This window comes from Drosophila subobscura, chromosome J, assembly GCF_008121235.1.
Source record: "Drosophila subobscura isolate 14011-0131.10 chromosome J, UCBerk_Dsub_1.0, whole genome shotgun sequence".
NCBI lineage: Eukaryota > Metazoa > Arthropoda > Insecta > Diptera > Drosophilidae > Drosophila > Drosophila subobscura.
In genome coordinates, this window is record NC_048532.1 from 14671982 (window position 1) to 14686986 (window position 15005).

Genomic DNA, 15005 nt, shown 5'->3' on the forward strand with positions numbered 1-15005 from the left:
TCTGTTTTTGGTGTGCAATTTCTTAATTTACTTTCTGTAAAAAATCTTGTAGCATACTTTTAGTTGCTAATCGACTGAAAAAAAAAATGCAGTTTCATAGCATCCAGCTTTTGACACAGGGAAGAAAGTAAAAACCAGCTACTTTCTGCTGATTTCTGTTGGCCTGGTACTCGGTCTGAAAATTTACATTTGAGCGAAGCATTTTCAAGTTGTTTTTATTTGTTCACAGTGGCGCTCCAACTCCAAGCGGCCAATTGTCGAACTACTTTATTTTAGTTCCAGAAGTGGCCGTCGTGATATTGGGGGCGCCACTGTGCAAACGAAGTGGTTGTTGTACAACAAAAATTTTATTGTTGTACAACAATAACAAAAACATTTTCTTGTACAACAACAACAACATCGGATGACAACAACAACAGGGAAGATTTGTTTTGTTGTTAGATCCTTTATTTCTTGGCCGATCAGGACATGCCGCACCTCCTCGTGATCGCAACAATTTTCCCGATCGCATAGAATCACTTCGGATGTAAGGACATTAAGGATATTTCCATTTTAAGGATGTTTTTGTATAGAATTCAAATAACGCTATAACTCGGCTGTTTCCTGTCGGATCAGGACTTGCCACACCTCCTCGTGATCGGAACAGTATTTCCGATCGCTTACGATCACTTCGGATGTAAGGACATTAAGGATAATGCCATTTTAAGGATGTTTTTGGATAGAATCTATATAACGGTATAACTCGGCTGTTTCCTGTCGGATCAGGACATGCCACACCTCCTCGTGATCGGAACAGTATTTCCGATCGCTTACGATCACTTCGGATGTAAGGACATTAAGGATAATGCCATTTTAAGGATGTTTTTGGATAGAATTCAAATAACGGTATAACTCGGCTGTTTCCTGTCGGATCAGGACATGCCACACCTCCTCGTGATCGGAACAGTATTTCCGATCGCTTACGATCACTTCGGATGTAAGGACATTAAGGATAATGCCATTTTAAGGATGTTTTGGATAGAATCTATATAACGGTATAACTCGGCTGTTTCCTGTCGGATCAGGACATGCCACACCTCCTCGTGATCGGAACAGTATTTCCGATCGCTTACGATCACTTCGGATGTAAGGACATTAAGGATAATGCCATTTTAAGGATGTTTTTGTATAGAATTCAAATAACGCTATAACGCGTCTGTTTCCTGTCGGATCAGGACATGCCACACCTCCTCGTGATCGGAACAGTATTTCCGATCGCTTACGATCACTTTGGATGTAAGGACATTAAGGATAATGCCATTTTAAGGATGTTTTTGTATAGAATTCAAATAACGCTATAACTCGGCTGTTTCCTGTCGGATCAGGACTTGCCACACCTCCTCGTGATCGGAACAGTATTTCCGATCGCTTACGATCACTTCGGATGTAAGGACATTAAGGATGCCATTTTAAGGAATGCCATTTTGATCGGAACAGTATTTCCGATCGCTTACGATCACTTCGGATGACATTAAGGATAATGCCATTTTAAGGATGTTTTTGGATAGAATCTATATAACGGTATAACTCGGCTGTTTCCTGTCGGATCAGGACTTGCCACACCTCCTCGTGATCGGAACAGTATTTCCGATCGCTTACGATCACTTCGGATGTAAGGACATTAAGGATAATGCCATTTTAAGGATGTTTTTGGATAGAATCTATATAACGGTATAACTCGGCTGTTTCCTGTCGGATCAGGACATGCCACACCTCCTCGTGATCGGAACAGTATTTCCGATCGCTTACGATCACTTCGGATGTAAGGACATTAAGGATAATGCCATTTTAAGGATGTTTTGGATAGAATAAATTCAAATAACGGTATAACTCGGCTGTTTCCTGTCGGATCAGGGACATACCACACCTCCTCGTGATCGGAACAGTATTTCCGATCGCTTACGATCACTTCGGATGTAAGGACATTAAGGATAATGCCATTTTAAGGATGTTTTTGTATAGAATTCAAATAACGCTATAACTCGGCTGTTTCCTGTCGGATCAGGACATGCCACACCTCCTCGTGATCGGAACAATATTTCCGATCGCTTACGATCACTTCGGATGTAAGGACATTAAGGATAATGCCATTTTAAGGATGTTTTGTATAGAATTCAAATAACGCTATAACTCGGCTGTTTCCTGTCGGATCAGGACTTGCCACACCTCCTCGTGATCGGAACAGTATTTCCGATCGCTTACGATCACTTCGGATGTAAGGACATTAAGGATAATGCCATTTTAAGGATGTTTTTGGATAGAATCTATATAACGGTATAACTCGGCTGTTTCCTGTCGGATCAGGACATGCCACACCTCCTCGTGATCGGAACAGTATTTCCGATCGCTTACGATCACTTCGGATGTAAGGACATTAAGGATAATGCCATTTTAAGGATGTTTTTGTATAGAATTCAAATAACGCTATAACTCGGCTGTTTCCTGTCGGATCAGGACATGCCACACCTCCTCGTGATCGGAACAGTATTTCCGATCGCTTACGATCACTTCGGATGTAAGGACATTAAGGATAATGCCATTTTAAGGATGTTTTTGGATAGAATTCAAATAACGCTATAACTCGGCTGTTTCCTGTCGGATCAGGACTTGCCACACCTCCTCGTGATCGGAACAGTATTTCCGATCGCTTACGATCACTTCGGATGTAAGGACATTAAGGATAATGCCATTTTAAGGATGTTTTGTATAGAATTCAAATAACGCTATAACTCGGCTGTTTCCTGTCGGATCAGGACTTGCCACACCTCCTCGTGATCGGAACAGTATTTCCGATCGCTTACGATCACTTCGGATGTAAGGACATTAAGGATAATGCCATTTTAAGGATGTTTTGGATAGAATCTATATAACGGTATAACTCGGCTGTTTCCTGTCGGATCAGGACATGCCACACCTCCTCGTGATCGGAACAGTATTTCCGATCGCTTACGATCACTTCGGATGTAAGGACATTAAGGATAATGCCATTTTAAGGATGTTTTTGGATAGAATCTATATAACGGTATAACTCGGCTGTTTCCTGTCGGATCAGGACATGCCACACCTCCTCGTGATCGGAACAATATTTCCGATCGCTTACGATCACTTCGGATGTAAGGACATTAAGGATAATGCCATTTTAAGGATGTTTTGTATAGAATTCAAATAACGCTATAACTCGGCTGTTTCCTGTCGGATCAGGACTTGCCACACCTCCTCGTGATCGGAACAGTATTTCCGATCGCTTACGATCACTTCGGATGTAAGGACATTAAGGATAATGCCATTTTAAGGATGTTTTGGATAGAATCTATATAACGGTATAACTCGGCTGTTTCCTGTCGGATCAGGACATGCCACACCTCCTCGTGATCGGAACAGTATTTCCGATCGCTTACGATCACTTCGGATGTAAGGACATTAAGGATAATGCCATTTTAAGGATGTTTTTGAATAGAATCTATAGAACGGTATAACTCGGCTGTTTCCTGTCGGATCAGGACATGTCACCTCCTCGTGACAGGGATACTCTCCCGTATCGCTTGAATCCATCAAGGACCTCAAGGACTGCAGGATATGGCTGCTTTAAGCCATTTGGATCCCTTTTGCAAAATGCCTGAAAGTGTGTATCCGATAAAAGTCAGCTACTTTCTCCTGCTACCTTTCTAGTTTTTGGCCTTTCCCAATTAGAAAATCCACCTTTTGTGATTGCTAAATTCCTTCTCTTTTTATTTTTGAACTTTTATTAACTCGTTCCTTATTTTGTTCTTGTTTTACTGCCATTAAAGTTTTGAAAACGCACAAACTATAGAAAACCTTACAGATAGATTACAATTTAACTGCCAGAACTTGACTAAATCATAAATTAAGACAATCTTAAGAAATTATACATTTTTTTTAAACATTTTTGTGTAGTTTTGCAAAATCTTATAAGGTTTATCTATATCCTATTAATATAATAGACATAAAAGGTAGAGAGATAGATATGGGGGATGGTGTGTATAAGTTTGCATTGCATATAAAAATAGAAACTCTCGATTTTCAAACAGTTTGAGGGATACTTCTGGTCACTGTTCCAGTTTTAGAGATACTTTTACTTCCAGTTGTGGCTCCCATTTTAGTTCTAGCGTTACTTCTGGTTCCGCTTTTAGTGCTGTGGCATTTAGCTTCTGTTTTGCTTTGTTGCCTGGGATAATTGCTCTCTTTTGATCCGATTTTTCATCGTTCTCCCGAGGGATATTCTCTCCCCATCTAACAAGGGGCTTTCCTTTTCACAGTTCGCATTTCTTAGGCACTTTAGTGTTTTTCAAACAAAAAAGTCTACAAAAGATGCTTGCAATTTTTTTTTATAAATATTAACTGGGGTCCTTACGCCAAATTTATGGGTTTTCTGTGGGTTCCTGGGACATACGCCTACTCTTAAGGGTTCCTTGGGTTGGGGATTCCTGTGGGCTTTCCCTTTAATGCGGCTGCAGTCGATATGTGGCTCTCCAGTATGGGCTTTCATAAGTACTGTTTTGCCTAGCTTGAGCTTTTCCATCAATCATCATCCGTTCATTTCGATCTTAAATCGTTCATCATTCATCAAAAATCGCAACCTAAACGCGTAGGAAATTAACCGAAATTACAAACAATATTCTTAGTGTTAACTAAAGTTCCAATACGCGACCACTATCTATAATTAGACATATAAAAATTGTCCCCTCTCCGCAGAAGCGCTGCGTTTGCCACAGAACGTTTAAAAACGCGTCAACTGCCGCTGGGCGGGCGTTTATAAACGCTAGCGAGCTCCTCTATGGAGCTGCGCGTCGAATGCGGCGGTTGTTGCATGGATGGATGGATGGACGGGCGTCCAGTGTCCACTCCAAGTAGTTACTACTGTTAAGTGCCTTAACATAACGTAACATAATCTACAACGAGATGCACGCGACTTTCTGGCGCTCAAATTGGAGGCGGGCCGCGGATGTACCGCAGCTGCGGGGTGAAGCTCATCGACAGGTTGTTGAGGTTGTCGCAGCAATTGGGTTGCATGAGGCAAGCAGCGCAGAAGAACGTGATGAGCGCCAGCTGCATGGGCACTGCCGCACGGGCGATGCGCCACGCCCAGCCACGCGGTGGCACTTTTCCATCGTCCACATCGGTGCTACCGTCCTCTTCCCCGCTTTCGAGGCTGATGAGGAGCGACGGGTCGTCGGAGGGGTCGCCGCCGCCATCGCCACTGGTCAGGATCAAGATTTTCTTCTGGCTTTCCTCTGCATGGTCTTCCGTCTGATCTTCTCCTGCTTTCTGTGCCTGACGTCCCTTGCGTGCGTTTCTGCGCTTTCCTGGGGATTGCGGCTTCTCCTGTGCCTGCTGCTTGCCGGGACTCGCCTTCTTGACATGTCCATTGGCTTTGGGGACCACCTGCTGCTGCTGTTGTTGCTGCTGCTGCTGGTGGGAGGCAGCGGTGCGCACTATCAGATCCCGACAGGTATTTTGTAGATGCTTCAGCTCCGTCTCCGCGCTCTCCATTCGTGCGGCAATCGAGCGCATGGCCTCGCTTCCAGGGGCAAGAGCCAGCTCGAGCTGCTTGGCCAGACGCCGGAGCACGCCCAGACGGCGTTCCCTTTCAGAGAGACCGCCATCGGAGGTGGCCCCACCATCAGAGATGCCCGAGTCGGAGAGGGAACCATTCGACGCTGTGAACTTTGCGATGTGGTAGAGCTGATTGGGGTCCAGATGCTGCTGGACGGCCATCATCTGCTCCTGGCTGACGTGCACCTTCTCGGAGAGCAGCTTGGCCACCAGCTTCACGTTCTGCGCGAGCTCTACGGGCGTGGTCTGCCCCTTGTCCAGAGCTCCCTCCAGACCCGCGAGGGTTCCTCTATCCTGCCCCAAGGCCAAGTGGAATTCACTCAAACCCGACTCCAGCTGCCGCCACGCAATCAATGAGGCGGTGAGCATCTCCAGTTGAGTGTTGATTCTATAAAAGATTCCATAATTAGAGATTTGTGTGGAGTAATAATTTGAATATGGGCATACCTGGCATCCGCTTCGTCCCAAGCGCTGTACATGTCGCTGACCTCGTTTTTGAGGTGCTTGTGGAACTCCTGTTCGGCGGACATCAGAGAGTGGACATCCCAGGCGCCAGTGGAAGTGGACGCCTCTCCAGTGGCCAATGATTCCACCTGGTTGCCATTGCTGTCGGTGACGGTGATGGCCACCGTTCCATTGATCTCTTTCTTTGCGGACTGCTCCTCCTCCTTGCTGGACTGCTCGTGCTCTTGCTCCTCCTTCATTGCGGATTTCTCTTCCTTCACTGTTTGTTCGGACTCCTGTGGTGGAATCTGCTGTTGCTGCTGCTCCTCCAGGGCGCTTTGCAGTCGCCTCTCCTGGCGTGTCAGCCAACTGTGGACGGAGGCGTTCAGACGTAGCATCTGTGTACGGTAGCTGGAGAGCTGACTCTGTTCGGACTGCGAGAAAGATTACGGAATAAATGAGAGCTCCCATAGAGATTTGAATAGGAGGACATACCTTCAGGGCTTCCACTGCTATCTGAATAGCGGGTTCTGTGTCCAGCAACTCCGGTGTGGGTTTATCACCCAATCGCTGGAGCGTATGCTTCAAGGCACTCATCTCCTGTTGGAGGCGACGTGCGGCAGAGGCATTCTCACTCCAGGACAGTAGATCCTCCCAGGCGGACAGCAGATCTGCAAGAGAAGACGGGGTTGTGGATGAGGTTGGTGGTGGTGGTGGTGGTGGGTTAGGGGTGGAATCGAGAGAGTTAACGGTTAAGAGAGTGCAGCAGAAAAGACGAAGACGGAGAGAAAGGCCTTCTAATTGGTCTCCAATCTCATTGCCATTTAAGTATTCCATTTGTGGCCCTTTGTAATGAATACCTTTCGCTTTCCCCGCCACACTATCCCCACTTAAACGCTGGCAAATTGCAGCAGAAAAGGGAAAACTCTTTATTTGCAGCAAGAAAAACAGTTTTCAATTGCTTTTGCGGTTCAAATGATTTGTCTCATTGGAAACGATTTTTACAAATTGGAAAAAGATTTGCTTGAATGGTTTACCCCTTCCCTGGGATTATACTGCACCCCCCCTTGTCCAGGCTACCACTTCAGCTTTGAGCAGAACAAATTGTGGATCGTGGGTTGCATTGACAGCATGGGATCAGAACATAGGGCGGACTGGTTTGATCTAACTGCGCTCAAAACAACACGTTTGACATCAAACACAGAATAAAAGAACAGTAGATAATGTAATAACTGCAACACTCACCTCCCCCGTTATGCGAGAGACAGAGACAGAGGACCCTTGTGAAATTAAGGTTCGATTGGAGCAGATCAAACAAAGAACAGCTGTTGCTTCGCTGCCAAAGAAAACTGCATGTGGGGCCAGCGTTTTGTTTAATTGAAATGCAGCGCGTAATGTGCACAAATTACTTTCACCTTGAGGCCAGCCCAAAACGGTTTTTTAACTGAGTAACGATAAGCAAAGAAGGCAGAGTAGGATCAACTAGTACATCAAGTACGCGTCCTATAAAAATTCACAACCGAACGTGTTCGCAGCCAAACTCAAACTAGTTGACTGAACTTCAGTGCAGACTCGACCAAGCTCCACTTGGTTGCAGCCCAAGCTCCAACCACGCGTTGCATGCAGCCCCCACAATGAAGTGCAACCCACAGAGCAAGTCGAGCGCAACCAACTGAAAGATCGTTCGGGGGAGTGGAAGGGAAATGGAGGGTTCGACTTTGATGTATGTACGCACTTTAGTTGGGGTGGTGCACGCTAAGCCTCTCTTCTTCTTTATCAGTCAGGGGAATCCAACTGGTTGGGTGACAGATCAAAACAGGCTCGACAGACAAAGTTTGAATTGGAAAGAGAGAGAGAGGAAGCTACAAAGGAAGTTCGAGGTTGATGTATGAGACACAGCCACAGCATGCGATCCACGCACTTTTATTGCATTACACAATCTTGTACGCGATCAAACACGTTCGAGTGGGGGGGTTCATCTCCACCTGCTTTCGGACAGAAAGATATTGAGTAATCCTCTCCAGATTACTCTCCGATAATTCCACCACAGCTGCGGACGCACCTGCCAGCAAAAAGTGCGAAAATATTGCACATAAAAATGATTAGCTATTAACCGGCCTTAAAAGATGGAGATGGAGAGATGACTGGCCCGAAGAGACTTTCTCCTAAAGATAATCATCCATCCCACAAAATGAATTGCACTTTTCCGATTTTCCAAGGGGTGGGTGGAGGTATACTATGTATAATTAATATGCAGGGAAACCTAACCGAAACTAATTGAAATTTCATCAAAAATATGTTGATTTTCCTCGCTTGTCTTCTTTGCTGTTTTAATCCTCTTTGCTGACATGCAAAATACATTTTTCACGAAAACAGCAAACAAATGAAAATGCAAAAACCGCAATGCGGAGAGGGGTAGTGGCTGCTACACCAAGGTCGTTGACGTGTGCCGCAATTGCTGGCAACAGTTTCAGTTTAAATATGAGAATTTATTTATGTGTGTGGGAGGAATACGATTACTTATAGAGAGAGGTGTCGCCATGAGAGAACAATCCGTTGTCGAATGCAAATTCAGTAGAGACTTATACTTCAGTTTGTTATGGGAGTAGTGTAAGACGAGATTTTAATGCGATTTGTATACAGGGAGAGCGCCCTGGGAGGGAAACCACATGGAGATAGTATGAGCAGTTGCCCAGCTCTTCCTTTCCCCCAGAGTAATAGTTTCCTTAGGCTTTCTACCTCAATCCTACTTTTACAATGCATCCTTCCTTTGATTGCTTTTAGTAGCCTAGATATTCGCGTGTCAAAGGGCCATCAGGCACAGCCCTGCCCAAAATGCGAAAAATGGGCGTGGTGCCAGTTACTACCTTCCGCCTCAATCGGTGAATGGAATGACTTACAAAGGTATTTATTTCGAGTAAAGATAAAAAAACAAACAAAGGCTAGAAAGGTGAGGTAATCAGAGAAACTACCTCCAAAAATGAACAAACGAATGGACTGAAGTGACAGTGGAACGCACGGACAGTGGCTGACCTAAGTCAAAGCTCAAAATATTTGCCAAAATATACTCGTAATCTTGAATAATTATGTGGTTCTGTTTGTGACTCTGTCGATGAGCAACAGAGACAAACACTTATAGACAATTAGTAAAATATATTTTTAAATGCTGATTAGAGAATCGGAGAGACAGAAAGAGAGAGAGAGAGAATTTCAAACATCTAGCTGAAAAATTAGCATTGAGATGTGAATGGAAATGAAATTTTGCTGGGGGTATGGTCGGGGTTTCTGTTTCTGCATGACTGAAGTCATAAATTTACCGATTCGAGCAGGAAATCTATAAACGGAAATGGCGAAATGCAAATGGAAAGGCGTGTAAGGGTCATTGCCTTCAAAGGGAACCGCACTGAACTATTCAGAGTAAACCCAAAACCAAGAGAAGCTTGATCTGTTACCGCATCGATTTAATTTCGTTGGAACTCACTTTTCTAATGAACCGAAGGTCAACCACAAATGGGGCACAACCGAATAATTAATGGTATCGAATGACAACAGAGAACTTGAACTTGGACAGAGAAAAACACAAATATACCGTATACCATATAGAGGCAGAGTCGCAAGTTATGAGCTAATTGAGGCAACCGGTTCCGGCTTTACCCCTCGACTCCAAAATGCAAAAACAACTTCTTATGAAACTTCAAAGCGAAATAAAACGTTTCCCCATAAAAGTGTGGCCCTGTTCGTGTTTACCGTTAATGAGTGTGGCCAGAGGAGCGGCAAACCATGACCAGTGCATGGCCAGAACCTAGCCTTAATTAGCAATCAATGCCTGTTACGGAGGGAACAGGAGGGGAACGGGAACCACCCGAAGCACATATCTGTTGGAGTTGCAACCCAATTTGGCAAGTTGTATTGTAGATGGGATGGAAAATGGCTTATAGATGGCTGCCCAAGTGCTGGAAGTCGGTCAATGTGTCTGCCAGAACACTCCACAGAACTCCACAGAAGCAATCATTGGGTGTAGCGTAGCCAGAAGCTGAGGCAATCATCGTGTGAGTGATGCAAGCTTTCTTTGGATCATGGGAATTATTACTGTAGGAATAACGCAACTGCCAGAGAAACAGATGGAGCGGCGAGAGATGAGTTGGGGGGAGAATATCATAAAGTCGAGTGCGGGATTTATGATCCATAACAGAGCTATGGGATCTCTTTTCGGGGCAAGAGCTTATAAATATTGCTTGCCGATGGGAGAGTTTGCATTGTGAAAGCGATCTACAAGTGTTGTACAGTGGAGGCTCAATAAGAGCATTGAATCTTCAGTGGGAGATTTATCACAGCTTTCTTTCTCTGACTCCCTCGATGCTCTCTCCCCCACAAGGTAAGGTTTTCACTGAATAGATTGTACGCCCATGGTAAATCTGCTCTAAGTAGTACAGCTTTCCCTGTACTTAAGTTCTTCTAATGAGTTAGCCATACTTATGTCTTCTTCTCTTTTATCTCTTCGCATTCCACTAAAGTTTCTTCAGACTCGTCATCTCCCAGTTTGCTTCCCCCCTCCCCGGTTAGTGGCTCAATTATCTCTGCCTCGTTTTCGCTCTTATCTGTTGTGTACGATCTCTACTCATCGTATCGTCTATACGATACCATACATTCCCCTACATCGTTTACACCTGTTTCCCAATTATGTTTACTCTACTCCATTTCACATCATCTCTATGGACAGAGCAGTGCAAACTCTTCTCTTTTCTCTTTCTTTCTTTCAGCGAGGGTTTCTCTTTCTGTTTACCTTGTTCCGATGAGGAGCGCGAGGTGCTGGCGGAGGAGCTGGCGGAGAAGAGCATTTCGGAGAGGTCCGTTTGAACGGCCACACTAACTTTCCTCATGGCGAAAAGCTTTCTCTCTTCTATTTCTCGCTCTCAAAGTTTCACTCCCCCCAAGGAAGTGTCAGGAAGAAGGAGCGAAAGACCTTCACTGCTGCTGCTGCTACTTTCCTCTCCTAGCGGTGTGACCCACTTTTTGTTTGTTTTTTGTTTCGAACAGCACTTGAAATCAATTTTCGTAATCAATTTGTGTTTGAAAGCATTTCAATTTTACTTTCAATCTTTCACACACAAACAACAAACTATATGAAACCCGCAGAAGTGTTGGGAAATTTGTTTACGCGACCACGAAACGTTAGCGGGGGGGAAATGCGGAACTCTTATAACAAAACCGAAACAACTCTTATACGCGTTAGAAGCTAAAGCACGCGACTTTTTATGAATGGCAAGACCAGGATTTAAGGCGAGGATTTTAATGAATGCCTTTATTTGTATCACAGTTATTTTCAGGAGTTATGACGCTGAGAGATATGTTGAGAGATTCTTGGGAAAATTTCGAGTTCCGCTGAAGCACAGTTAAAGTTTTTATAGGGGGACAGACATGGGAGGAATATAAACCGCATGAAACGCGCGCCGAGAACTGAATGACGAATGGAAGAGAAGAGGCAGCGGCAGAGACAGCAAAGCAGCCAGAGAGCAGTTACACTTATTTCTTTTTATTGCGTTTGGCGCAGCAGCAGCTTTTCAGGTGGTGGACGCGTGGTGTCGAGAGAGGCAGAGAGGGAGAGCAGCAACAGACAGCATATGGAAAAAGCGTGAGAGAACACAACTTTTGAACTTGGCTTTGTCACACGCTATTGTTTCAGCTCTCTCTCTCTCTGTAAGTTTGGTGGAGTGTGCGGGAGAGGGGTCTGCTTATTAGTTTCGGCAGCTTGGAACGACGTCATTTTTTGTCTAATGAATTGTATTGGGAATAACAACAGCAAGAGGGGGAGAGGGGGGAAGAGACATTATGATGACGTTATCAAAGCTAAAAGCTTGAGCTACAGTTTGACGCTCACTGGCGACATCTAGCGCTAGCTGTCTGAGAGTTCAGACTACAGTTTTAAAGTGAACTTCAAAAACCTCTCAACTTTACAGTTGTATAAATGTTATGAAGAACTCTTTGTACCCACAGTTCTAAGATATTGATCAATCAGCCCTCGGTTTTTCTTTGTTTTAAAATGTTTCCCCTCCCCAAACACATTTGTTTATACAATTTTGCGCTGGCAAAAGACTTGTACATATGACGTCAGTGGGCAAAAATAAATTTGCTCTTGGGAGGGGTCAAAATTAGGCAGCTGGCTCTCTAGGTAGAATTTTCCACACCCCCTTTAATTGGATTTATGGGGTAATCCAAATACTAAATAAATACTTCAAAGAATGAGGAAAATTTAAGATGTTTCCATCTGAGGAACAAGACGTACAGTTTTAAATTTACGAGCAGTTCGTTAAAAACTTTAGCCAAGACACAACCCATTGTGAGTGTACGTTCATGTAGTATTTGTGTAGAATTTTAATAGAAAAGGTTTTGTTGGACCTTTTCCTCTAGTATGGGATAGGTCTTGTTTCTCTTGAACTGAAGAGTTTAAAGAAGGAACATTGTGCTGAATGTATAAACTGTTAAATGAAGTGTGGCTGAATGGATTATATGGCCCATAGATCCACCAAATACCAAACATTTCTGTCAATAGAAATCTAGTACAGGGTGCAGAGGGTTATTCCGTCTTGGAAATTGCAATAGTTATGGAAGTATTAACATTTAACGGACAACCTTCGCAGGTCTTAAGCAGACCGACAAATTGAAATGTAAATTTAAAGCTTAAAACGTAAACTTAATAACTATAACTTAAGGCAAAGATCGGTTTTAGGACAAGTGTGGATATCGGGTGTGGACCCATTACCGCTCTTGTTGAAGTAGGTACTTCGATTAGTGCTATGCTACGACGATTGATGAGCAAAACTAAACTCAAAGCAAACTAAACAGAGAGTTAAACGATGATTAACGATGATTATTAGATAGTTAAATTAATTTTGTTAATACATTTGACAAAAACACAGGCATTAGGCGGCTCTACATGGAGTTAAACAGAAGGATGATGACATATGACAAAACACCAAAAATATCAGAAAACATCAAGAAATTGTCGATGAACATCAACAAATAACTCTGGTAACAAAGAATTATAACAATTTTATTTCTGCTTTTGGTGTTTCGATGCTCAAAACGTAATTTTTATTGCCAAAAAAATGAAAGAAGAAAAAAACAAATGCGCAAGAATAAGCAAAATAATTAAACAAAAATAAAATTATTTAAAAATAATAAAATTAACAGAGCAAAGATAAGGCAAACTGTGTGGAAGATTCGATGCGAAATGCGTTTTGTCAAATGCAGCAACAAAATTCGTTTAAATATATCATATATCATATCATATTGTATATCGTATAATGGTTTAAGGATCCATGTATAATACATCCAAATAATACAGATTCGGTTCATGCTTAAAGCCTGGCCAAGACCCCCACGCGAATGAGGGATATTCCTGCTCATAGCAGACCCCTAAGGCCCCCAAAGAGCCGCTCAAGATGCCCCATGGGCCGGTTGACCAGCGCATAGAGCGACCTGAGAGTCCCGGCCAGGAACCTGTAGAGCGCAAAGTGCTCCAGCAGATTGCCCAAGTCCATAACGAACTCCAGGAGTCGCGCCACAAAGCGGGTAATGGGCGCACACTTGCACTCGGCGATAACTAACGATCCACCTGGAATAATGGGGATCGTTTCTGCGTCTGCATCCCCTTCGGGTGTGACAGCCAAGGACTGGCGCCTTCGCCTTCTGACGGATGATGTTGATGATGGTGATGGAGGCTGCTGCTGGGACTCACCTTTTGTCTGGCCAGCGCACTGGTTGGAGAGGACTGTGCCGGGCGGACCGCGTAGCACGGCCTCCAGGCAGCGAATGTTATCGCGGCAAGTGTTGATGATTTCATTCTGCAAGGCCACACAAGAGATGGAAATTAGTACAGGGTTTCCCTTGGGGCTTTGCTCAGCTTATTCCTTACATAATCCTCTGGTCGAAGCAGATGACATCTGATCTTCAGAGCTCTGGTGTCCTCCAATCGATCGCGACTCTGCTGCAGGAGAGAGCGCATTTCCTGCTCACCATCCTCGGAATCATCACTGCTGGATGACCCTGTCGAGGCTGGAATCAGCTTGATGCACTTCTCCAGATTACGCGAGGAACGGCGCCTCTCATCGGCTGTCACTGTGCGGCGACGCCTGGTGGAGGTATCACTCTCCGAAGTGCGACGGAGAAGGGACTGTGCCGAATGGCTCATGCCTGTTCCTGCACCAGCGCCAAAGTCCAGTTTGCGACCCACGGATTCGGTGCGCAGATTCAACTGCTGATTAGCGGGAGGCGTCATCAGGGCTGTGGCAGAGGCCGAAAGTGAAGGCTGTGCCTGAAGATTCTGGTGCTCCTTATCCTTTTGGGTATTGCTAATGGTTTCATCCATATCTAAAGAGCACATAGGGAGTGTTAGTTGTGGTCTCTGAAGAGAGTTGTGTAATCTTTACCTTGACACGATTTTCGTCTCACTTCGAGGGTCTTGCGACGCCTCTCGTACTGCAACTCTAGGGCTCTCTGGCGGCGTGCGTGGTCCACACTGCTGCTGATGGTCTCCTGATTGATGGCCAGCGGCTTAAGTTCGTGCCTCTGCAGCGAGTCCATGCGCGGTGGTGAGAACGAGTCCAGATTGTTGGCCGCCGACAAAGAACTGCAGCCATCCGACTGCGAGTCGATGAAATTGCTATGGGAATGGATCATCATCAGTTGGGATTATTTATGGGATCCGTTGAGCCGTTTATAAATAGTTTTCTTGGCAAGCTTTCAAAGGTCATGATGGCTCTCATCATCATATATCTCTCATCTCTGTGCACTCACCGATAGTCGTCGCCAAATTCCAAGAGACGACGGGCCGCATCTGAATCAAAGCCCTCTGAATAATTCTCCGAGTTGTATTTCTCTTGATAGTTGTCCCAGGCGGTCTCCGAGATGCTGCTATGATGATCCTCAGTGCTGAGTTCTGTGCGGGA

The 15005-nt window shown here is 44.6% G+C and overlaps 1 protein-coding gene across 1 annotated transcript in view; it reads right to left on the minus strand.

Moving 5' to 3' along the window:
• Positions 1–3947: 3947 nt before the first annotated feature.
• The window catches only part of LOC117895011, a 124418-nt gene continuing 113360 nt past the window's right edge, over positions 3948–15005 (minus strand). Inside the window, 7 exon segments of the mRNA XM_034802361.1 lie at positions 3948–6001; positions 6061–6491; positions 6553–6728; positions 13796–13901; positions 13973–14427; positions 14487–14719; positions 14854–14995. Of these exon segments, the coding sequence (XP_034658252.1) occupies positions 4981–6001; positions 6061–6491; positions 6553–6728; positions 13796–13901; positions 13973–14427; positions 14487–14719; positions 14854–14995 (2564 nt within the window). The 3' untranslated portion in view covers positions 3948–4980.